This window comes from Pagrus major, chromosome 15 (assembly GCF_040436345.1).
Source record: "Pagrus major chromosome 15, Pma_NU_1.0".
Taxonomy (NCBI): domain Eukaryota; kingdom Metazoa; phylum Chordata; class Actinopteri; order Spariformes; family Sparidae; genus Pagrus; species Pagrus major.
In genome coordinates, this window is record NC_133229.1 from 14,631,447 (window position 1) to 14,657,482 (window position 26,036).

The window sequence follows — 26,036 nt, forward strand, 5'->3', positions numbered from 1 at the left end:
TTTAGAACAGAAAGAATTTCTTTGACTGATTGTTTATGCCTGAACAAACTAAATAAAGAAACTATCTTTGTTAAAGGACAACACAATTTCATACTGTTTGATTAAGTATACTTGGCGGACCCTGCCACCTTTCTAGCTTCAAACAGTGTTCTGGGGACCTTATTTTCCTCTGAGAACAGCTTGTTTATTCAGTTATGGAAAAATACATATTTTTAAGTTTGTATTATTACCTCATAAATATTGTAAAGATTTAAATTCTGAGTTTGAATTTCTTCTACACTACATTGTGCCCCTGTCATATTGTAATATGCAGACTATTGTATAGCCCATTCTTAGTGTTGTTTATAGTATATGTTTGAACTTGACAGATTATACACTGCTGTGTGTACATAATGTGGATACATAAAATGCTTGTGTGTGTGTGTGTTTTATAGTATGTATATACTACACATAAACAGTTGCAGGAAGGCGCATGCGCGTGTGCTCCATCTAGAACATTGCTGATGCATCGCGACATTTCTTCACCAGTGAAGTTTACGGAAAAGCGATGTTACTTCCGGTTAGATGAGCATACGTTCAAATATTAAAAGTCACCACTTTCACGCTTAAGCTTCACTACGGTTACACAGCACGTTATAAATAAGGCGTTCACATTTTTCAGACATTACTCTCAGTGTATAGGTAAAGTAGAAATGCACAGTTGCACTGTCTGTTTGAGAGTCAATTACAAGATGTTTTATTTCTAAAGGAAAAACCGGACATTCAGAGTGTATTACTGCTAACTTAGCGGCTTTCCAGCAGTTGTTGACAGAGGTATTGCGACTGGGTAGGATTTTTTACAACTAGCTGGCAGCTGGCTTTCGATATTAAATACTGAAATGTGCTGGCATGTTCATTTTTAACACTCAGGAGAGCTAGCAAGCAAAAACACTGGAAGCCAGCAACACTGTCAGACCTGGCGGGTTTGGTAAGCTTTGCTATTTGGCTTTCACGTTATAGCAGACTTAGACATGTTTGTAACTTGGTAATTGCTTTCGAAAAATGTGACATAAAAAGAGTACAGATTTTTAAGTTGCCACACTTAACGTTAGCTATGCAGTCACCTTACTACACGGACTGATAGCTGATAGCTGACTGTATTATGTTGTGACTACGTTAGCTTGCTAACATAACAGCAGTGTTTGAGGAAAGCCATGCTATATTAATGTCGCCACGTGTCGAACGCCTTTCTACAAATTGTTCCCTTAGCTCACGTTATTTCTTTCACCTTCATTGCTAATATCATTAACTACTAAAGAATGGCAAATTAACTTGGTCAAGTTGCGTCAGTCATGACTGCTCTGGCTCGCTTTTAATCATGGTAGAGTAACGTCAAGAGGGACGCTAGCTGTCTTTATCTGCCGTCCTCCGGTCGGATCAAGAATGTACTTCCGTTTACAATAATTCATATAAATCTTAGAAGAAACGTCGCAGTTGTTACTTTTATGACACCAGACAATACGTTGAGCTCTTACCTGTTTATCAAATGTGGTTGAATATACATATTAAGAATACATTGATTTAAACATGTTTAGACTTTTGCTTTAATTTGAAATTCCATACGCCCTAACCGGAAGTCATTCGCTGATTTTAGCTAGCAAAGTATTTCATCTACGACCGTTAATCTAACTGTAGCTCACTTGGCTAATCTGTTTACATGCTACCTAGTCAGCCACGAGTTCACTGTATTTTTTATTAGGTTATAAATATATTATTAAATCATAAATACAATAATTAAGCTAAGCACACGTACGCGTCTGTCTTTATGTAGCGTTAGTAATGTTATTTAGCCATGACGTTATTTGGCTACCTTGCTAGGTGTTGCCAGCTGAAGTGTATCTAGCAAACAAAACTATGGGCTCCGTAAGGTTGGATTAACCGAGGTGTCTCTTTCGTTTTCACAGAGACGGGGATCCTGCTGGCGTGTATAGCCAAAGGGGGAGAGTTACAATGCTGTGCTGGGGAAATGCTTCCTACGGACAACTAGGCTTGGGTGGGATTGATGAAGAGATTGTGGTTGAGCCACGGAAATGTGAATTCTTTCACGGTAAGCAAGTGTGCGATGTGGGGTGTGGCCACAGACACACAGCCTTCCTGCTGGAGGATGGGACAGTATACACCTGTGGCTGCAATGACCTGGGGCAGCTGGGACATGAGAAGTCCAGAAAGAAACCAGGTTCGTGATATTCTTGTGTGTGTGTGTGTGTGTGTGTGTGTGTGTGTGTGTGTGTGTGTGTGTGTGTATGTCTATTATGTTGTATGATAACACATGGTAAAAATCAGTCATCATCACATAAACATTTCTCTTTGTCTTCCATCAGAACAGGTTGTGGCTCTGGATGCACAGATCATAGTGGCAGTGTCGTGTGGACAGTCCCACACGCTTGCCCTGAATGACAAAGGGCAGATTTTCTCATGGGGTCTGGGCTCAGATGGGCAGTTGGGCCTAAATAACTTTGAAGAATGTGTTCGTGTGCCTAGGTAAATTCAGCAGTGTTTTGATACTGATTTGTGTGACACCTCTCTTGTTTGTTCTGCATAATAAACTATTTTCCCATGCTTTCTTATGTAAAAAAGCACGTAATTAAAACATCTTAACTCTATCTGCATGTTTATTGTCTAAATATCAAAGAAACATTCTCAATTAAATTGTTAATTGAAACTAATTTGAACAAAAATAATTGTAATTTTCTTCTCACTGTGAAAATGCCAGAAACATCAAGAGTTTGTCAGATGTACAAATTGCTCAGGTAGCCTGCGGGTATTGGCACTCCCATGCACTTTCAAGAGGTGAGGATAGATTGAACCCACAGAGTGCACATTTATTCATTCAGCTTATTATGTTTCCCTCACGTGAAGACATTACATGTTATGCCTAATTCTTTTCATAGGAGGCCAAGTCTTCTCTTGGGGCCAGAATCGATATGGACAACTTGGGCTGGGATTAAACGGACAAAGTATTTCCACACCCCAAATCATTCAGTCTCTGCAGGGCATTCCGTTTGCCCAGATATCTGCAGGTGGCGCTCACAGCTTTGCCCTCACACTCTCAGGAGCGGTGTTTGGCTGGGGGCGCAACAAGTTTGGTCAGCTGGGTCTCAATGACACCAATGGTGGGTGGTCAAAACTCTGAAGCAGTTGTGAGCATTTAATCCCTTGACTCTGACTAATTGAGAGGTCTTTTGCAGATCGGTGTTTCCCAGCCCTGCTGAAGTCCCTTAGATCGCAGAGAGTGATATACATCTCCTGTGGAGAAGATCACACAGCAGCACTAACCAAGTTAAGTTATACTTCTCGGTCATTTGATAAATGTACAGTGTTATTTGTAAGACCGTGAATTTAATCTGTGGTCACCTAAAGTGGTGTGATTAGTGGTGGTGAATTCATTGGTTTTTTTTTTACCACAATTAACTACCATTCATATTTTTTGTATTTTATTGGCCAGCCTAATTGCTGAGATCTGGGGTCACAAAGACTCAAGTTAACTTGTACAATTAAGTCTTCAGGGCTTTGCAAATTCAACCTGGCAGGCCACTCTGACAGGTTTTAAACAATTACAGTTTGACTAAAATATCGAAACCACTAATTTGAGACTGAAGATTGTGGCAAATGAATGAAGATGAGTGTCTCATCAGTTGCATTGTTAAACTTTCTATGGCATTATAATGCCCAGTGGAGTGTGTCAATGTTGAAGCAAGAAGTAGCCCTTCAAAATTGTATTAATTGACAGTTTTAGTTAGGGTAAGACCGATTATCGGCCTGGCCAATTATCAGGGCCGAGATTCAGCATTTTTCCAATCATTGGTATTGGTGTTTTTGGGATTTGATTGCCAAAAAACATAAATTGATTTAAAAATGCACTATTTTGGCTCTGATGTGGCATTCTTTCTCAGTCTGTATTCACCATTCTGTGGTCTCACTTAATGTCCCACCCACAACACTATCTAATTGGTTACACATCACAAGTCATAGCCTATTAGCACTGAATAATCTGAATCTACAAAGTTACTTGTAACTAAAGTTATCAAATAAATGTAGTGGGGTGGGAGAGCTGAAAATGGAAATACTAAAGAACCTCAAAATTCTACTTAATTACAATGCTTGAGTAAATAGGACTTGGTTACATTCCATCACTGGTTATTCTCAGCTTTGACACTAAGATTTTTATTTTTACTGCAAATCGGTTCCAGTTATCAGTTATCAGTCTCCTTGATTACTCATAATCAGTATTGGTATCGGCTTTTTACATCCAGCTCAATCTTCTCATACAAATGACCCCATATGGACTGGCTGGACATAATTCAAGAAGTAAGACTCCAACAAAATAAAGAAGTCTTTTACTTTGGCTAGTTTAAGTGTTTTAAAATCTCATGGCTGGTAGATGAAAAGGCTTATATGCTGCCTAAGTGCCCGGAGCAAAGTGAGTTTCAGTAGTGGTTTTAGGTTGTAGAAGTAGATCCCTGTTTTCCGACTTGCAGGTGAAAATAAACCCTGTGACAGGGCTGGTTGTTTCCTATTAATAAATAAGTGGATAACTGGTCCTACATGCCGTCTCAGTTGGGTCCAGCCCTGTATTCTTCAGTGTCTGCAAAAAAGTTGGCCTTCCAGTGCTCCCGACCATGAAAACATCAGAACAACAGGTGTTGCTGATTTTACAGGAAGGAGGAGTGTTTACATTTGGAGCAGGAGGATACGGACAACTTGGACATTACTCTACAAACCATGAAATCAACCCCAGGAAAGTGTTTGAGCTCATGGGAAATGTAGTTACACAGATTTCATGTGGAAGGTAAAATTTACTTTGTTTATTTTTAAGTTTTATCTCAAACATGGATGACATATCACATTTTTTGTGTATTGCCAACAATGTACATACTGTCATTAAATGAGCAGTCTAAAAGATAAACAGGCATAGTTGAATATTATTAAAATGTCATAAAGTAAATATTTTTGCAATTATAAGGCAGCACACGTTGGCTTTCACGCCCTCCTCTGGAAAGATGTACTCTTTTGGGCTTGGTGGTAACGGGCAGCTTGGTACTCGCTCCACCTGCAACAGAAAAAGCCCTGCCCCGGTCAAAGGCCCCTTCGTAGCCTTCACTGCTCCAACCGATACAGGTAAGACAAGTTAATAATTGTTGTAATTTAAAACTTATCAAGATCTTATTGTAGAAACGGAGTATCTCATTGGAGAAGGGTTTTTTTCTATCTGATGGATGGAAGTCAAACATTTTTTTATTTTATTCCTGGTTTGGTTGAATGTGGAAAGTTGCCAAAAGCTACATGGTTGAATGTTGATTCTCAGTGGGAATTTTTATTTTTATTTTTCCTCTTACCTGTTTAGTTATTTATCCAACTTAATTGTTTTGCGTGAGTTTTGGAGATAACGGCTGTAGAGATGTCTTGCCTTTTCTGGAAAATAATGGAACAAATGGCATTTGGCTTGTCTTGCTCAAAACATTTAAAATAACTCAACAGCAATGTTTGTTTCCGGAAATCATGACCCACTTACACAAGATAACCCACAGACCCTGTTGTGAGCAGTTTCTTGTATTTTCTTTCTACTGAACAGAACTGCCAACTGTAACACTGTAAAGGAGAAAGTGAGCATCTACTAATGGACAAGAGGCTTGTGCGCACTAAAGCATAGGATTTAAACATTAATGACATCGGCTGAGCTTTAATGTTAGCAAGCTTAATTAGCTTTGTGTATGTCAATATTGCCTCTCGTCCATGAGTGGATGCTCACTTCCTTCTGCACAGTAACACGGGAGGAAAATAGTTCCTCCGTGAAACTGCTTAAAACAAGGTCTATTGGTTATTTTGAGTAACTGGGCCATGATTTGTTGAAAGACACATTGCTCTTGAGTTTTACAAATGTATTTTTTGGTGTTTTGAGCACCACAAGCTGAGTGCCAGTCCGCCAAGCCGAGTCCTTTTAATTTGGAGTGAACGCAGACATCTTTTCGACCGATATCCAAAACTGAGCAACTCACACCAAAACAATCTAGATGGATAAATAGCTCTACAGGTAAGAGGAAATACATGTATTTTTGATTTTGGGGTGAACTGTCCCTGACACGTTATACTTCTATGTACACTTAGGTCATTCCAATGACTTTATTTATCCATACATTTATTTCTTGCTGTCATTAAATTTCATTGCAGACTTGGAGCAGGGCTGTTGTGTCACGAGGATTTATGCTGGAGGAGACCAGAGCTTTTCTCACTATTTCACTGCCAATGTAAGTTTTCATAAACAAAGGGAGTCTCGCTTAATGAATCATTGAGGTTTCTTAGAGGTGCTTAGGTATTTTTGGTAAATTGCAAGCCTCTTTTCTCTTAACTCATTATAAAATGATTTGTTAGCTCCTTGTTTTTGACAAACAGCTGTATGGGACTTTTTTCTAACAATCATACTTGGAATTTTTAAGATGGCATAACTGTGTCATACAGGGGAGGGAAGACTGCTTCACCCGATCCTGCATAGTTGAGACATTTTGTTTTTAATAATGTGGCCATGTGTATAAATGCTTTCTAACTTTTTTTACATTACATGAAAGCAAAATGTTTTTTGCATGATCTTGTTCTCTCTCTTGTAAAACAATGTTCATCTCTGGGTCAGGAGCGCCCGCTTCTTTGTAATTTATTTTGCTTCGATCCAACTAGCTCTTCTTTTTTGTTTTAAACATGTGTGACCTGAAATTTCTCAAAATGCTACATAATCGAAGTGAACACCACTTAGATTTTGCACATTTAAAACTGATTTCTCTGCTTTGCCCTCTACTTAACTTTAGTTTACACAAGTTAATGCTTTTCACTGGATCCTTCCTCATAACTTTTAATTCTTTGTTGTTGTAGAAGCTCCAGAACATACACGACGTGAAGATACACAATTCCCACAGAAAGATTTGCACCTTAAATGAGAACATCATACAAAAATGGTTGAGTCACTCACCAGGAAGACTCCCACAAGAAATCTCCAAGTAAAGTCCTCTCTTCACAAGAACCTTGGCTGACCACATGTTATTGGTGTTATTGCTAGTTTTGGTTCATTGTAGTCACAAGACGTCATGATTTGAAGTTCTTTGTGAAGATGTGCTTGTCAAAAGTAGTCACACTTATTACTTGCCTTTTATGATTCCTTTAGTGAGATTGACCTCGTGTTCTCCTCAGCAAGCTGCCTCAATGGATCATTTCTGTCAACGAGGTAATTACGTTTAAGATTAAGTCCATTGTTATTTTCGTTCTGTTTTCCAACAGACCTCTTTTATCCCTCGTATTCACACTCTATTTACGACTGATATATGTCAGAATTAACAAATCCTTAGAACTTTATTTATCAACCTAGAGTTTTCAAACCTACTCCCAGGTTGGGGTCTGCTTATTTGATTTCTTTGCAATTCATTCTTTAACTTTTTGGGATGCTACATTGCGACAGTGTATTTACTGTAAATCACTGTCAATGTCTTTTACACAGTCATCCAGATCACTACAGTACCAGCAGCAAATGTTCAGGGGTGGATATGAACATGGCTCGCCTCCTGTTTCACAGAGTGGTCCAACAAGATCACCCTGAGATCACTCAGCAGGTAACCCAATATTCCTCACATTCTTGTCAACAGTGTGGCTGAGCTGGATGCTCATATAATTTAGATTTTGTGCCTGGAAACGGTTGGATTTAGTTTAGATTTGGATGTAATGTATATGTGGGCGCAATATATATTATATATGTGGGCCTCATACATAAAGTATGCAGTCTCAGTGGGCCCCCTTCCCCGACACCTTGGGGGTGCTAAAAGCCTACATTTAATAGGAGTGATGGCATCACAATCACAAAGTGTGTGTGTGTGTCTCTCTCTGCAGCGTATGTGCAGATGTCAGTAGACGGGAGGGGCAGAGGTATGGTAGATTTTCAACTAGTTAATTGATCGCAGATGGCGTCTTTCTCTTGAACAAATGAAGAAAAAAGTAAAAGAAAAATGCTCAAATGGGTTGCCAAATATACTTGGGCGGCTGTTAATGTACCTGGACGGCATGCCTAAGTAAAGTCTATGAGAGGGAAACACTGAAGAAACTCTCTATCTTGGTGTGTTATTAAAAAATATGAATGTTTACGCTAAGAATTTGATGAAATGTTTTCCAGTTTTTTGGTTAAAATCCTGCCTATGGAGAAATTGATATTTTTTATGATTTTAGCATCCAGTTATTAAAAATGCTGTAGAAAGAGCAAGAAAGTATGCAGACTAATGTATTTCAGCAAAGGAAAAAAAATATCTTGATGACGATTCCAATATAGATTTTTGAGTTTACGAGGTGCACCTGAATGCACCACGAAGTCCCTTTAATAAAGACAATTTGAATCGGATAATTTTCTTTTTCCACTCTCTGCCTCTATGAGCACCCTGCCCCGCCTGAGTGTGTCATTGTTGCACTTTGGCTTATCATTGTTTAATCACAGTGTCTTTCTTCTGTCTCCCTCAGATTGCTGCCAGTCTGGAGAAACATCTTCTTCCCAGACTAAGCAACTCTCCCCCAGACATTGAAGCCCTGAGAATCTACCTCACTCTTCCAGAATGCCCTCTTCTCAGTGACCGAAATAATTATGTCACCATCGCCATCCCATTTGCCAAATCAGTCATCAGCTTGAAAGAGACTCCACTGAAGGTGCTAGGTAGGATGAAGAACGTTTTGTTATGCCTCAGGCCACACATGATGCAACAATATCTCTGACATTTTTTTTTCAACTTTTTTCACAAAATGTTTGTATTTGCATCAGGAAACTGGTGGGCTACGTTTGAGCCCAGAGTCTTCCAGCGGCTGGTTGAGTTGTACAAGGAAGTGGTGGTATATCTCCTTCAGATGCACAAAGTGGGCATTCCCTCAGAAGAGCAGAGAATTTTCACTTGTTTCCTGGACACGTCCCTCCGATTCCTGGAGATCCTGCACACGGTGAGAAATTTAAACAAATCTGTGGATTTGTGTACTGTACATCATACAGTACCATGAAGAACTGTTGATAACATCCATTTTCCTGTCGTATCAGGTGAGTGAGAGAGCAGGACACATCATTCAGTATGATAAATTCTACATCCATGAGTTGGATGACTTGATAGACATCAGAAATGACTACGTCACATGGATTCAGAGGCAGATGTACCCAATGGTGAGTCTACTATTGATGTCAGTTTCACGTTGTAACATTTGTCTATGTTTAGGCATCGGTATGAACCATTTGTTTATGCCTCTGTATCCTCAGGGTCATGATGGTGTCGTGACTCTGTGCAGGTATCCATTTGTATTTGATGCACAAGCGAAAACAACACTCCTTCAGACTGATGCTGTCATACAGATGCAGGTCAGTGTTTTCTGCAGGGTTTTGTGAGACTGGTGGGTGGACCCTGGACCTTCTAGCGGGTCCTTGGACGTGCTCACCCAGAAGAAGATTTTGCATATTTTAAAGTGAAATGCACCAATTTGGCTGTATCATAAATAATGTGAACATAAATAAGAAATTGTAGAAAATGATCAAATATAACACTGAGCTTAGTCGAGTCCTCCTAAGCCGCTATATAACACAGCTTTGCCTATACGTTATTACCACAAGTCTATAGGCTGAAGTCGATATCAATCTTTTGCTTTCCATTGTGCATTAATCCAGAGTTTTAACTAAACCATGACTAAAAGACTAGATTATCATAGTCTTGTTTTAAAATCATGTATGCCATCGAGGAGTACTATAGTGCCTGTATATCATCTGGTCTGGTCCCCGCACAAATTGCTCCTGGAAAATGCTTCATTTCATGCATGTGCATATGAATGTATGTTCTGGTCACAGAATACTGGGCTTGATAAAACACAGACCAACGAACACAATGCCCAGCTAGGTTAACAAGACAGACAGACTGGAGAGAGATGGACGGCAAGCTAGCACATCAGCTTAACTCTACTGTAATTTGACACCTCAGTTTTACCTGATAGCTGTCCCTGTAAGTCTTTCTCGTGTTTTTTTTTCTTTTCTTTTCACAACCAAAAGGAGAGTTACGCCACATTGAAGTTTAAACGATAGATAAAAGATAGAATGCAGTAAATGACAGAATTAAGGTCTCAATCGTCATTTTTGCGTTTTCCTCCATTTGATTGGTTTCACTCCATCAAAAAGTGCAGTCAAATGATTTGGGATCATCAGACCCAAACGGAATCTGCAGCTTTTTTTCCCACTTTTCAGCGGTGATCCAGAATGAAAATCTGTGGAATTCAGCAGACTTTTTACTTGGAAAGTAACAGACAATATTCATTTAAGACTTTTTGAGCAGCTCTACTTGTTCAAAATCTGCGGAAAATCACCAAAATTCTGAGGCCGCAGATTCCATGTGGTCCTGGTTCATCCTTCTCCTGTTATATTTATAGATGGCAGTGGACCAGGCACAGATGCAGAACTTCAGCTCCATGTTCATGCCAGCAGTGGAATCGGTCAACCCGTGCCTCATCCTCATCGTAAGGAGGGAAAATATTGTCGGAGACACCATGGAAGTCCTCAGGAAGTCTAAGAATGTTGACTACAAGAAACCACTCAAGGTAAAAGCTGTTTAAAATTAGTATTTTTATATTGACAATGAATCACAGGAGTTACGTCCATTTCAAAGATGTTGCTCATTGTGACGAACCCACAGAAAATTCCCCTGTAACTCGTAGTTACCCTCAGTTATGCAGTCTCATTGCAGCAGGCAGCTGTTTCCAGCGAAAAGACTCAAAAAACGCACTTCCTAGCACCATCCAGCACATAGAGAAAATTAATAGCTTGCTGGTGAACACACACAGCGGAGCATTTAGCTGCTGAAGAGACAGATATTTCCTTCAGGAGTTGGTTGAAACCAAAACGGAGCTAAAAAGAGAGTCATTATTGAACTCTTATGTTTGCCCTCTCAATGTTATGTGTGATAATATTTAATATTAGATAATATTTCCATGTTGTGTTAATAGCTTGTTTCTAATGCCTAAAGTGACTTAACATCTATAAATGTAGGTTTATATTAAAATTGATTTCATAAAAGTAATTAAAGGGCTTATGTCATCAATTAAATAGTGAATTATCTGTCATAGAGCAATGGAATAATCAAATGTGTTGCTTCAAGTATTCTTCACACAGTTTACATACAAATCTGTGTTTCCATTTAAATTTAGACATAAAAGGCACTGCTGTCATTCTAATGTGTGACACATTGGTGGCAGGTGATTTTCGTGGGAGAAGAGGCCGTCGATGCAGGAGGTGTGAGAAAGGAGTTCTTCCTCCTGATCATGAAAGAGCTGCTGGATCCCAAATATGGGATGTTCCGTTACTACGAGGAGTCTAGGCTCATCTGGTTTTCAAACAAGGTACTTGCTGTGTAGTTCCCATTTGTTAGCTCATGCTGATGGAATAAAAATATAATAAATTAATGAACTAAATGTATATATCCTGTTTAGAACCTGGAGAAACATTATGGCCAGTAATTGAAGGGACAGATGCAGTACAGGCACACATTCTTTACGTGCACCTGTTATTGTTTGCTTCCAAATAAATGTAAATATGTGACACATTGAGCCTGCCTTCTATACAATGTTTGATGACAATCCTTGACTGTCACTTGCAGACCTTTGAGGACATTGACTTGTTCAACCTCATCGGGGTCATCTGTGGCCTGGCCATCTACAATCTCACTATAGTGGAGCTCCACTTCCCTGTGGCCCTTTACAAGAAGCTTCTGAAGAGGAAGCCGACACTAGATGACCTGAAAGAGCTAATGCCAGATGTGGGAAGGTCAGATCAAGGAACAGTCATCTGAGGTTCCCATTTATCATGTTTATGAATGTCAGTTTGCCTTGGTATTTTCTTAACTGCATCCAAAATGTATTCTTTAAATGCTGCAGTTGTAATACCAAACAAAGTGCTAATTGAAAGATAACATAAGTGTTTAACAAACGTCTTGATGAGAAAATAATAGCATAAAATATGTCTGTTTCTGTTTCCTCTTAAACTAGGAGTCTGCAGCTGTTACTGGACTACACAGAAGATGACCTTGAGGAAACCTTCTGCTTGAACTTCACAGTAAGATGATTGTCAAATGACACTCTCTGTGGTGCATCAAGTGTGAAATAAATAGTCATGATACATCTGTATGTCATATTCGCAAAATCTTCTGGGTGCTCCTCTTGATCATGCACCAACCGTTATTAGTGGAGCACATTAATGAAAAATCGTTCACTTTGTGGTACAAGCGCCAAATTTGGTACACAAGTGCTTTTGGACCTACTATCTCATAAAAGTACGTTGCCCACTTGAACAAACAAAGTGGCCACCATTTTTCAAGATGGCCGCCATTCGAAGTGGTTTGAAACAGCGTTTGAACTATATTTTGATTGAATAGTCCTATTCTGATGGTTTATACATTGAAATATGTGTTTTTGCACATGAGAAATACAACTCTGCATTTAGAAAATCAAAATTATTGAATATTATGATGATACAATGCGAATTAAATGAAAAAAACACTCACAAACAAAGACATTAGTTTCACTTAAAGCTTTTGGACCAACAACATCTTTTTAATACAAGCTGATACGTCAAATGTGTTTTGTCTAAATAAAACTTTAAAAAAAAATAATAAAACTAATTTTGCAAAACTAGAAACGCACCTCTCTGCTCCTTCCTACTTTAAATCAAGAACCGGTGTGGTATTCTCTGGGTGAAATTCCCAGAGTGGCGTTGTTGCATTGTCTGGGGTCTATAGCTGCCCTGGTCACATAGGCTATTTTTTTTTTTTTTTTTTTTTAAATTTTTAGATAACGGTATAAAAACACAGAAAAGGTGTCAAAGCATAGGCTGCATGTTTTACGATCCAGAACTTGAATCAACATAACTTAAAAAATAATAATACAAATATCCAACTCAAACATTCAACTTAAACTTGGTTGTTCTATTTTCTTAGCCCTCACATGCACAGGCACACAACTGTGTGCACTTCAGGCCGAAGCGATAGCATTTGCATCGTCCTTGGCATTCAGTCTTGCAGCCACATTTTGTCAACTGCTCACAAGTCTGAGCAATGGGTGGAAGGGTTGTCCAGAGAACTTGCCAGATCTGACCATCTTTTTGCCAGCCCCAGTTGGCAGGACTTTCAGCTTTCAGTTTGCTGTACTTCAGTGCTAGCCCTTCGAATTTTTTGATGTCCTTCACCAGGATCATTTTGAGTTTCAGCTGCTCTTTTAGTGGCACGCTTGAGTTTGTAGTTGCTAAACATTTTGCGACAATTTTGGTGATACATTGCACCGTTTCGCCTCAATGTATCCTCAATGCCACCTCCATCATCCAATCTGGATGTGTCTAACCTGATGGGCAACAGGTTGATTGCCTGAAATAGAGGTATGTTTTTGGCTATCATGGAATAGCCGTCAGAACTACACTCATAACGGGTAGGGGGAGACTTCAACGCTGCTTTTGTATCTGTCTGACAGAGGCAACACTTGCTCCAGTCAGTTTTAGTAGCACAACTCAATGGATTATCGGCAGACATCTTATACAGTTGAAGGTCGAGGGATTATCCTTTTACCACCCAAACATACAAAATATCATAGCACATTGGAATATGGGATGCAACTAGGTTCAAGTATCTGGTGCCCTACACCTAGCCCGATCGTTCATCCAGTGCCATAAATCCCGTGCGATCTGTACACCATCCAGGTAACTAAAGCCCCGTTACCCTTGGCTCGGCTATCCCGCGCTGGCACATCCTGTCAATTCAGGTGCGGCTATCTAACTACAATACTACAACTAACTAAACTTCTAGTTGAGTCTATACAGGGGCTTATTAGATAGCATTTGGGACACTAAAGTATACTACAACTACAGTGAGTACACCACTACAACAGTTAGTAAACTACAACTACAGTTAGTACACTACAAGCTGACACTGAACCCCATGCTGAGTCTCACAGCAGTGATGTCACCAGTGTGCCCTGGTTGTGCTTTGACATCACTCTTATAAAAAATTACTAACCAATAAATGTTGACCACAGAATTTTAATGAATTATCATTTATATTGCTAAATTAGTACTTTTATTTCAGTAAAGAACGCTTGTGTTGCTGTATGTGTGTGTGTGCGTGTGTGTGTGTGTGTGGTGAGTGACAGTCAAAAGTTTGGACACATTTTCACAAATGATTCACACAAAAAACACATCCCTCAGAATTCTGCAGATTTTCACTTAAGATCATTGCAGAAAACTGAAGAAAAAACGCAAAAACGCTACTTTTTAGTCATTTAATAGCCATTATCTTGAAAATTGGTGGCCATATTGGAATTCAATTGACACCATCGAGTTATTCCAGTCATAATACATTCATTTTGATGCTTGGATCATTAACATTCTTCTGTTAATTCAAGTTCTACCGCGAAAACCTTTTTTTGGCGCTTGACGAGGCGGCCATCTTGAAAACTGGCGGCCCTCTTGGATTTTCAGCTGGGCAACGTACTTTTATTAGAAGGTATGTCCTGGACATCATTTGTACCAAATTTGGTGCTTGTACCATGAAGTGAACGATTCGGCTCAAAAATGGACTTAAGCAGCCCCACTATATCAGCCGATATTCACTCTAAAAAGTTGGATCAGTGGTCTCTGTAAAGCTAAATCAGAAGAGCAAATCAGATAAACCCATTTATTTCATATTAATTCTGTTGTTTCACAGTTCATAGATGACTTTTCATTTTGTTTTCAACCTATTTCTTTGAATTGATCAAAATAAATTGGTGATCAACGATCAATGACCTGATCAGAGCACCCTTATAAAATCTGAACACTATATTTTCAGATCACTGAGGAAAACTACGGTGCTACAGAGGTCTTGGAACTAGTACCTAACGGCGAAGACATTAATGTCAATAAATCAAACAGGTAAAACTCTCATGAAAAACTCTTTCAGTTTTGGAAATGTGGTCATATTGCTGCATCAAGTCCCCTACTTTATTTTACATTTATAATGTTAATAAAAATCGATTTACTTTTCAATTAATTCCCTTTTTCTTCTTTTAGGCAGGAATTTGTCACCGCATACGTAGACTACGTTTTCAACACGTCAGTGGCGCCGCTATTTGAGTGCTTCTATGCAGGCTTTCACAAGGTGTGCGGTGGAAAAGTTCTTGAGTTGTTCCAGCCAAATGAACTGCAAGCCATGGTCATCGGGAACACCAACTATGACTGGACGGAGCTCCAAAAGGTCTTGTTTCAATCTGAACAATTCATGTTTAGATTTTGATGTAACCTTAACTATAACTAGATAAAATGTGTCCACTCCTGCCTGTGTAAAAACAAAAAATGTTTTTCTTAAATTAGAAATGTTAATTTATTTTTACATGCACATTAAAAGAAGCAAATATTGATGTCACAAAATTTGTGGAGTAGTTATGAATAGCACAAATTTTGTCTCCTCTCTTCAGAGTACTGAATACAAAGGGGAGTACTGGACGGACCATCCCACTATCAGGCTCTTCTGGGAGGTGTTCCACGATCTTCCTTTGGAGAAGAAAAAACAGTTCCTGTGTAAGTGCTGCCCACCATGCATGACGTGTTGAAAGAATATCAGAGATGTTGTTCTGGAAAGGTGAATTAACTCATGTTTAATGCTGGAAAAGTAAAACAATGTCCCTTGTGTCTACAGTGTTCCTCACAGGAAGTGACCGCATACCCATCTTGGGCATGAAAAGCCTGAAGCTGGTGATCCAGCCCACTGGCGGAGGGGAGCATTACTTACCTGTTGCCCACACCTGCTTCAACCTGCTGGACCTGCCCAAGTACACGAGTCGAGAAACACTCCGTGAGAAGCTTCTCCAGGCGATTGATCACAATCAAGGCTTTAATCTTGCCTGAAAACACATAAATGCCTCGAACTCAATGGCCGGACTGTCGGTGACAACCACGTTCCCAAATGTTTCGTTTTGCAGACTTGAATCCTGCATTAAGACTTGAACTCTGGGAAAGAAGAGGCGGCCACATGACGCTAGAAATGAGTTGGATGTCTAGACTTTCACGTTAACATTGATTTTCCAGCTTTTCCATCACAGTATTTGCCCTGTAGTATATAATAGTATGCCCTATTACAAGTCCATTTACATTTGATATTGCTCTTGTAGATATGCTTTTATTCATGTTTGGATAAGACAAGTATGATGAAGCAAACTACTGGTATTTACCAACACAGGGCATGCATACAGCAACATAAACACCTGTAAAATATAAGTTAAAAGTAGTAGCATTACCTCTCTGAAGCTTAAGGTGTCATGTAATAGTGAGATGTTTCTCTTATGTTTATACTGGTGGAAAATTTTATCAGAAAAACCTCAAATTATATTATAATCCACACTGTGGCCTCAAAATGACCACATTAAAATTACACCTCTCTGACAGGGTCCTGACAGAAATGTAACATTTTAAGCTCCACTGGGGTAGTAGTTGCTGCATGGCTACTGCAATGATTCCTACTGTATTTTACAGGAGTTGATGATGTTGTGTTCACCCCTGTACATAAAATGTTTGAACCCAGACATTGTAAACTAACTCTCTTTATGTTTGATCTAAGTTCTGTTGTAACCGTTTGATTGAGAGCAGTGTGAAGCGTTTGCTTTAGATCCTGAGTGGATTTTCTTGGCTGTAAGCCTTAAACAATCCACAAATAAAACATAGTACAGCCACTGAAATACATGAGTATTGTTTGTTAAAGGCATTGTTAACTACTGTCTTCTGCTTGTTTGGTTTTTATACTAGATCATCTTTTAACATCTTGCCTGTGGGATTCACAGCTTAAAGTAATTTTAACATGAAACTTATAGCAATGATGTGCATCTTAAAGGTCCAGTGTTTAGTATTAAGCACCGTTTTACAATCAACTGCAGAGCCCTTTTGTCACCCTGTCATATGTTGGCTGCTAAAAATATAAAAGTTCCTCTCTTGGGCCAGTGTCTTCTGGGCGACAAACATGGTAGAGTCCGTAGAAGAGGACCCGCTCCCTCTGTAGATATAAAAGGCTCATTGTAAGGTAAAAAACACAGTGGTTCTCAGTTTCAGGTGATTGTACACTAATGAAAACATAGTTATAAATATTTTATTCCATATATGCCCCTGATGTTAATCTATTCCCAAATTTAAAAAAACCTGACAACAGATTTCTGTCAAGACACTTCAGTTCAGGATTACATTTTAATGATAAACTGTACATGTTAAATGATATGCACACATCGGAGTACATGGCCATGAAGGAGGCAAATATGAATGCCTGTGTTGTCTCGTTTGTACAGAGTTTGTGTTAAATTTTGTTTCAATGGGGCAGCTCATGGTGGACCAGCTGATAGTGGGAACCACAGGAAGGACAGCGCTGGGCATCTCCCTGATGAAGCCAGAACCACACAATCGCTGTGTTGTCTTCCTCACCTGCAAAAAATGATAATATGGTTCACCTGGTTTTCAATGTACACATTCATACAGATGACCGGACGTCACCTTTATTGTACATCACTTACAAAGACAGCCCACCAGCCTCTTGGTTCCAATACATGGCACAATGTGAGGGTCCTCTTTGGTGCCTGCGTACTCCTTGGGCTTCAGTATACTGTAGGGATCCTGTAATGAGAATTTAAAGAAAATGAGTACTTGTAAGGTTGAAGCACTGTATACTGATGTGTAAAGCAGCCCACCTTTCCATGTTTGAAGCCCTGCAGGGCGCGACGCTCCAGTCCAGTGGCCTGTTCCTCATCTGTTGGTATTCCTGAAAATGTATATGGCAGAGGCAAGTTTACTTATATAGCACCATTCAAAAGTGCTTCAAGTGCTAAAATTGCCTTCAAATGACATTAAAACAAATGCAAAAATAAAATCTATCCTTTTGAGCAGTGATTTAAAGAGACTGGTGTTCCACTTTCTTGGTGTTAATGAGGACAGCAGCATTCTGGACAAGCTGTAGCTTTACTAACACCTGTGAACACACCTTTACATTAGTCTGGCCTGCTGGAAATAAATGCATGAACAAGTTTTTTTTTCCAATTTAGTTTTTAAGGTGATGATAGACAAGATTTCCAGCTCGGTTTCTAGATTTTAGTGTCATGGACAAAAGGTGAGAACTAATCTTTAATGGGGCACTATGTAGTTTTGGAGAAGAAATTCAAACTCATAGTTTTAATATTTACAATACTAATGAGGTAATAATACAAACTGAGAAATATTTATCTTTCCCATAACTGAATAAACAAGATGTTCTCAGCGGAAAATAAGGTCCCCAGAACACTGTTTGAAGCTAGAAAGGTGGCAGGGTCTGCCACATATAAACAAAGCATGAATCACAGTATGAAAGTGTGTTGTCCTTTAAAGTCAGTTTGTTTATTCAGTTTATTCAGTTATGAAAACAAATAGTTTGTTTATTTAGTTTGTTGAGACATTAAAAAAACAGTTGATGAACATCTTTTTCTTCTGATTAAGATTTCCTCACCAAAACTACATAGCGCACCTTTAATCATCCTAGTTTCAGTTTGAGTTTGAGCAAATGATTTATCTTACATTAGAAACCACTACAGTCTTATAGCCAGGTCGTGCTGTATGCACATCACAGTCTTGAATACCAGTGAAAGTGCACGTCGACACTGGACGCCACCCACACCAACCTGTTCCTGCCCCCATCAGGAAACTGGCACCAAACCAACAGGCGCCTGCCAGAGGAGGTGGGTCTATCAAAGGCCTTTCCTCGAGTTAAAGTCCAAATGACCTTCAGTATTTGATTCAAATGCTGTAGTCACATTTAAGCGGAACATGTTTGAACACAGCAATCTCACTCATAGCACCAAAAGTGACCACATATATTTTATTACCGCGAATAAATATTACTTGTCAAAATTCAATGTTATTTATCCTCTGTGTGATAAAACATCATTGGTAGCTAACTACTGTCACCATTACAGACGTCGTGTCTGATATAAGTCAGCGGTTGAGCCACACAACTGCGCAGTAACTAAAAAACATCGCCATAATAAGCCTGACTTACAGTCCAGCTGCCTCAGCTGACCTCCCACATGTATGTCTGCGGTAGTGTGCGGGCCTGTCTGACGGGCTGAAGCCTTCAGTCAGTCGGTTATAAACACTTGCCTCTCGCCGTGGCCAGAGCACGGTGTAACGGTCTGGCCGCCACATTGCTCCTCAGCTGCAGTGTTGTTGTTGCACAAGCTCGGAGAAGAAGACGTCCCGCCATTCTTGGTGACAAGCTCTGTTACTGAGAGCGACCTGACACAACTGTATCAGCTGTCCTGAGATGACCCCGACAGCCCGCTGAGTGACAGCTGGTCTGACCAATGGGAGCAGACGTATGGCAGCGCTAACCAATGAAAATGAATAGAGACACAGGTGGTAAATAACTAGTGAAACTCTAATGGCAACATGAAGAAAGTCGTGTACTTTGTATTTTAAATTGGTTCTGATACCTAATACACATTTTAGAAATACTCAAAGGGAGGTACTACACTTCCTAAACATCTCTACTTCTGAATATGAAAATATAGCTGAAATTGCAAAGTAAAAGTCACTAGGCATTTTATACAAGTTAGATAGTTAATATAATAGAATATATCATAGGTAGCCCGTTTACGTAGGTCATGGAAGTAAAGGTATGATAAAGCAAGGTGAAACATGGTACATAAAAAATATACTATATTAAGTATATACTTAAAGTACGCTATCAAAAGTAGTACTCACAGGCAAAATGACCCCTATCAGTGTGATATTATGTCATTGGTCTGTTATTACAAATGTATTACTGTATATGGCGAATTTTGCGTTGTAGATGATTAGAGGTAAAGGTACTTTTAAATACTTTATTGAAAATAAGTAATTTATTATTCTAACCGTGAATAATATTTTATACTGTATGATATGATATGATCTTCAAAATACTTTTATAGGTGTCAAATGAATATAGTAGAATATAAGGTACAATATGTGCCTATATAGAATAGAAGCCTACCTCAAAAATGTATTTAAGTACTTAACTGTTTTTATTACTTTACACAGGACATTAGAAAAATCAAAACACAGACAGACATGGAGAAAGAAACATGAGTTCAAACATGAATTGCTGTGGTTGGTGTCATTGCTCCTCTCCTCCAGGTGGAGGCGCTGCAGGACAAAGTACTTTGTGAAGGTTTTTAATGGAAACAAGACAATAACGAAGCAGCGATGAAGCTGTTGTAACATGTAAACACATTGTTGTTGTGACAGCAGTTAGTTGAAGAGTAGAAAGAGTGTAAAAAGACTGAGTCCCGCTGTATTACTCAGGCTGCACTACAGCGTCTATTCACAGGCGCGAACCCACTACTGAGCGGCACGGGGGCTTTGACCTGCTCCGTTTCCGACCTGGGCCGGTGCACCCCTCCTTAGACGACCTGGTGGTCCCGGGCTCCCCCAGGAGCACCATATCGATACCGAACTTAGTGCGGACACCCGATCGGCATAGTCCGCTGCAGCTCAGAACTCCTGAGCTCAAACGATCCGCCAGCCTCAGCCTCCCAGTAACTTGGATTACAGGCGCGCGCCACCACGCCCGGCGAGAAACTGTGGTGCTCATCGGCCATTTAACTTGTGCGAACGTGACGTCATCAACGTCACAAAAAAACCCCCACAGTGGCATCTAGCGACGGAAGATCGTAGCTGCAGTGTTGAGGTCTGCATATCCTTCAGCATTATTACAGTTTTTACCTAAGGTTTCATTTAGTGACGACAAAAACCTGCAGCTGCAAAGTTAAAATACAATTTTCCTAAAGCTCCTCACTGATGAAAGCTAATATTAATGGTTCCTTTTTATGGACTTATCATTCTTTTCTGTTGAATTGCATTGATACACAATGGATGTTCATAATTTCAGGGGGTTGCATAACTCAGCCCATATGCAAAATCTGTGATTCAAATGTTCATAAAGTAACTCTACCACCAGAAATAAAAACACAGGAGTGGTATCTGTCACTCCCAAAGTAAATAACAGTTCTTCAAAACAGGAACAGGAAGGTGCTGCAGACAATTAAATCAAATTAATTAGGATTTTTGTAAAAGGTTAATACTTGTGAACACAGGAGTATACTGTACGCTGTACTCTGATACTTATGGGAATTACAAGATCAACTCATAAAGCAGTAATATCGTCACTACTTTACATACTCACTGTGGATAAAGCAATGTGTTGTAACACAATAAATCATAGTACAAAAATGTGACAGTAAAAGCTGAGCATCTGAACAGCAGATCACAATGTCGACAGATTTTCTTTATTTAAACAACAAACTGAAGACAGAGTGTCTCGTTTGAGACTGATTTTCTCAAACTCAAACAAACAATAATAATAATAATAATAATAATAATAATAATCATCATCTTTATTTATCACCTTACATACAAGAGCTGCAGGTCAAAGTGCTTTACAACAGGTCAACAAGAAAAGAAAATGTAACAGAACAAGTGCAATACCAGGTGATAAAACCAAGCAGTCCATAGTGCATTAAGTTCTATAGTTTCGTTGCATAGTTAAGAAAAGCAGGCAGCAGTTGGTTTTCATATTAAAAAATTACAGCAGAGTCTCTAAGAGGTTGAGAGGAATTATAAAAATACAAACGGTTGGTCATGTAGGCCGGTCCCAAGCCAATAAGAGCCTTGTAAACAATTAATAGGACTTGAAAATCAATTCTAAAAGGCACTGGGAGCCAGCGCAGGTAAACTAAAACTGGAGTGATGTGCTCTCTACTTCTTGTTGTAGTTAAAAGCCTGGCTGCAGAGTTCCCAATTAATTGTAGTTTATCAATGGATTGTCTTGGAAGACCGGTGAAAAGAAAATTACAGTGATTGTATCTATTTGAAATAAATGCAAGAACAAGTTTTTGGCATCTTGTTGGGTTAAGGACGGCTGTACCTTTGGTCCATTGCTTAAATGATAAAAGGTGCTTTGGTCAAAATCTTTATGTGGAATTTAATTTTCTAGGATAATGCCCAGGCTCGTGACTTCTGTGTCAGATGAAAAATCCAGCAGATTATCTCACCTGACAGAAGCATGAACAATGACAAAAAAAGAGCACCGAGGCAGCTTCCCTGAGCAACACCAGAAGGTAACGTCCATTTCTTTCATATATGGTCTCCCCTGGTAGCAAAAAACTTTGTTTTTCTATGTAAACAATCATAGCACAAGGGTTTCCTACTGATCCACTATCCTTTGAACATGACAAGCGAGGATTAATCAACACAATGTGCCATTGGACTACAGGAGTGATGGTTGCTGAAATGGTCCTCTGTACACAGGTGTAGATATTCCATTAATAATTAAATAAAATTGTGCTTTTATTTCAAAAGTAAGAAAATTTCTAAGTGACCCCAAACTTTTGAGCTGTTAGTGTACATGTGATAAAAGGCTTATGAATGAAAGAATTTAGTGACAGATTTGTAATTAAAATGTGATAAGTGATTTTTGACACAAGCAAACCTCAGCATTGGATCTGCCACTTCGTGATAGACTTGCTGGTACTCTTCCACTGGGAGGTTGTGGATTTTCAGAGGGCTGCCATGCTGCAGTGGAGCAGTGGAGGGTATGGTGCTGGGGGCCACATTTGAGACCACTGGCAGGTCAGCAGGTGGGATGGTGGACCGAGACCTTGGGACCAAATTCAAGCCTGGACTGCCACCAGCTGTGGTGGAGGATGGATGAGTGGGAACCTGATTCAGCACCTCTGGATGTTTAGCAGAAGGTTTGGAAGGACGGGCTGCAGAGGTCCGCTTCCTCTTCTGAGGGAGGCTGGCAGTACGAGCAGAGTGCTGCAGCTTTGGGTTTACATTGAGCACCTGAAGAAGGTCGACAACAGATGAGAGGATGTCAGCTTCCAGTAAACTATTTTTAACAACATAGATATATAATCTCACTGGAAATATAACTACATCAGATGAACTGCAGGGCACTGCTTTATTTTATTTTTCACCTGGCTGCAAGACATTTTAAATTTTAAGGACCAAAACATTAAACTAAAATTAAATGTGAATATCAATAAAACTTTGATGTGAACTAAACCGGGAAGTTGCTGTAATGGAAACCAGTCCAATAAGCAGTACAACAGGCCTGTACGGTGCCACAAAACATTCAATCATCAAAATATTATCAACCATTTGTTTGCCATTTTATAAAGCTGTCTAATTCTCTGGTTCTTGAGGGTAACATTGTGGAACATTTGGGCCATAAACATTTTAATCTTCCAAAATATGAGAATCAAATGTCTAACCTGGTCGTCCCTGCAGCATGGACTCTTGATGTTGCCTCCAGGCTGCCTTGCTCTCTTTGCCCTGCGTGCAGAGACTCTCCCTCTTTTGTAGTAGCTGTGGACTTTCAGGTGGATCGGCACATCACACAGCTACAACACACAAACATGTTAGGATGAGGCTTTACAAGAAGAGTGAACGGAACCAACAAAACTTAATAATGTGAATTTTATTCTGTCATTTCCTGTAAATAACTAAAATTGGAAAAACTGTTCTTACCTTATCAGTCAAAACAGATTTACAGTCAGTCTGGTCTACTAGTGCAGCCTCTTGTACCTGTGAGGAGCAGAAAAAACAGAAATTAAATCAGAGGGATACACTACCTCTCAAAAGTTTGGGATCAACCCAATCTTACTAACAAACAAAGGCCAGTTTGATCGCCTCTTTAATCAGCACAGCAGTTTTCAGCTATACCAACATTATAGCACAAGGGTTTTCTACTGATCCACCATCCTTTAAACATGACACACGAGGATTAATCAACACAATGTGCCATTGGACCACAGGAGTGATGGTTGCTGAAATGGTCCTCTGTACACAGGTGTAGATATTCCATTAATGATTAAATAAAATTGTGCTTTTATTTCAAAAGTAAGAACATTTCTATGGGACCCCAAACTTTTGATCTGTTTGTGTACATGTGATTAAAAAGCGTATGAATGAAAGAATTTAGTGACACATATGTAATTAAAATGTGATAAGTGATTTTTGACACAAGCAAACCTCAGCATTGGCTCTGCCACTTCATGGTAGACTTGCTGGTACTCTTCCACTGGGAGGTTTTGGATCCTCCAAAATATAAGAATCAAATGTCTAACCTGGTCGTCCCTGCAGCATAGACTCTTGTTGTTGCCTCCAGGCTGCCTTGCTCTCTTTGCCCAGCGTGCAGAGACTCTCCCTCTTTCATAGTAAGTGTGGTCTTTCAGGTGGATCGGCACATCACACAGCTACAACACACAAACATGTTAGGATGAGGCTTTACAAGAAGAGTGAACGGAACCAACGTGAACAGCACCCCTAATACTGTTGAAAACTAACACAGGAAACCATCTAATGTATGTGATCGCCGAAGCGAATGTATTAACTCTGGCCCAGTGCCCCCGACACAAACCACAGTCAACAACACAGAGTACCGTCCAAAGCAAATGAGCCGAATTGGCCACCGGGATCAGTCGCCCCGACAAGCTGACAGACCATTTCAAAACTCCAGCCCTTGATTGTCGACTTCGGATTGGCCTGCACCAGAGCCGCACCAATCAGAAACTGCCACTGGAACCGGATGAGGGAGGAGCCTGATCCGGGCCGGAGAGCGATTTAGCAGGAGAGGGACACCAAAAAAGGACACAAGGCATATACACACCACACACACACATGCAGGGCCGCAACAACAGTCAGTCTGGTCTACTCGTGCAGCCTCTTTGTAGATGCCTGATGCTACATTGCTGGGCTCTGCTGAGGTGGAGGGGACAGGAGAACCTGATGCTGCATCGCTGGAAGGTGCTGAGGTGGAGAAAGTGTCTGCAGGTGGCCCAGTATGGACAGGGGAGGGACTCAAATCTTTCAAAAGTGCATCTGAAGAGAGAAGAGGAGTATATGTCACCACTGGTTGACATTTTATTAAAAAACAGCTCCTGATGGTGAAACCCGATCAGTCAGCCACATTATAGACTACAGCATTGTAAACACAAACAGTGAGAGTGATTACACCGAGCATTCATGCACAAAATGAGCATTCCTCTCACATGGTGTCATGGTGTCTGCTACTCATATAAGACCAATTGCAAAACAATGTGTAAAAAGTAATAAACAGAAATGAAATGAACTGAAGTGCCACTTTAACTGCAGAATAAAACATCAACAAAGTCGACAATATTAACAATATCAAGTCCACAGCAGCTGCAGCTGCAGCCACAAACACAAACATTAAAACAAAAAGAGCTGCACAGTTTTTACAGACTGCACTGCATGCACATGCACAACGCCATGTTGGACCACTGGCAACGCAGTGAATGTACTCACCTGTCTGAACTTCATTCAGTGAGCCTCGAGCACCAGGAAGTCCTCCATAGTCTGCTTCTTTGCTTGACTCAGCTCATATTATAACCAGTCCACTCAGTCTCTGTCCCACTATAACCTCAGTCTCTCTGTCCCACTATAACCAGTCCACTCAGTCTCTGTCCCACTATAACCTCAGTCTCTCTGTCCCACTATAACCAGTCCACTCAGTCTCTGTCTCACTATAACCAGTCCACTCAGTCTCTGTCCCACTATAACCAGTCCACTCAGTCTCTGTCCCACTATAACCAGTCCACTCAGTCTCTGTCCCACTATAACCAGTCCACTCAGATATAATATTATAGCTTTTTTTCTCCTCACACAAACACGCGTACCAAACTGAACCGATCCAAAAGCCGAGGTACGTATGAAACAGTGAGCTAACTGTATCGTTGCACCCCTAATAAATATCTTATTTTTATTATTATTATTGTTATTGTTGCTGTTGTTGTTGTTTATTTGGTGTACTGGTGTGGGGTACAAATAATTAGGCAAAGTAATCAATAATTACTTGTATATTATTTAATGTATTGGATTTTAAATGTCTGTCAAAACTTTTTACTAAACTGTTCAAACTGTCCACAGTGTGCTG

The 26,036-nt window shown here is 39.8% G+C and overlaps 3 protein-coding genes across 3 annotated transcripts; 1 reads left to right on the plus strand and 2 right to left on the minus strand.

Moving 5' to 3' along the window:
* The first annotated feature begins 835 nt into the window (after positions 1-835).
* On the plus strand, positions 836-16,767 carry herc4 (HECT and RLD domain containing E3 ubiquitin protein ligase 4). The gene is made up of 25 exons (XM_073482326.1): positions 836-967; positions 1,944-2,215; positions 2,361-2,520; positions 2,753-2,829; positions 2,931-3,152; positions 3,228-3,318; position 3,780; positions 4,698-4,828; positions 5,003-5,157; positions 6,208-6,284; positions 6,901-7,025; positions 7,190-7,249; positions 7,520-7,631; positions 8,524-8,713; positions 8,819-8,991; positions 9,086-9,205; positions 9,299-9,397; positions 10,450-10,617; positions 11,272-11,415; positions 11,673-11,839; positions 12,061-12,127; positions 14,886-14,968; positions 15,107-15,290; positions 15,511-15,613; positions 15,732-16,767. The coding sequence occupies exons 2-25, from the start codon at positions 1,990-1,992 to the stop codon at positions 15,938-15,940; spliced, it is 3,144 nt and encodes a 1,047-aa protein (XP_073338427.1). The 5' UTR covers positions 836-967; positions 1,944-1,989; the 3' UTR covers positions 15,941-16,767.
* Positions 16,768-17,252: 485 nt separating this feature from the next.
* On the minus strand, positions 17,253-19,387 carry LOC141009640 (cytochrome c oxidase subunit 5B, mitochondrial-like). The gene is made up of 4 exons (XM_073482325.1): positions 19,199-19,387; positions 17,761-17,831; positions 17,587-17,686; positions 17,253-17,497 (listed from the first exon to the last, which is right to left on the minus strand). The coding sequence occupies exons 1-4, from the start codon at positions 19,299-19,301 to the stop codon at positions 17,385-17,387; spliced, it is 387 nt and encodes a 128-aa protein (XP_073338426.1). The 5' UTR covers positions 19,302-19,387; the 3' UTR covers positions 17,253-17,384.
* A 2,063-nt stretch (positions 19,388-21,450) lies between these two features.
* Positions 21,451-24,877, minus strand: LOC141009729 (uncharacterized). The gene is made up of 6 exons (XM_073482422.1): positions 24,828-24,877; positions 24,523-24,625; positions 24,208-24,336; positions 23,609-23,665; positions 23,353-23,481; positions 21,451-22,921 (listed from the first exon to the last, which is right to left on the minus strand). The coding sequence occupies exons 1-6, from the start codon at positions 24,875-24,877 to the stop codon at positions 22,496-22,498; spliced, it is 894 nt and encodes a 297-aa protein (XP_073338523.1). The 3' UTR covers positions 21,451-22,495.
* Between the last annotated feature and the right edge of the window lie 1,159 nt (positions 24,878-26,036).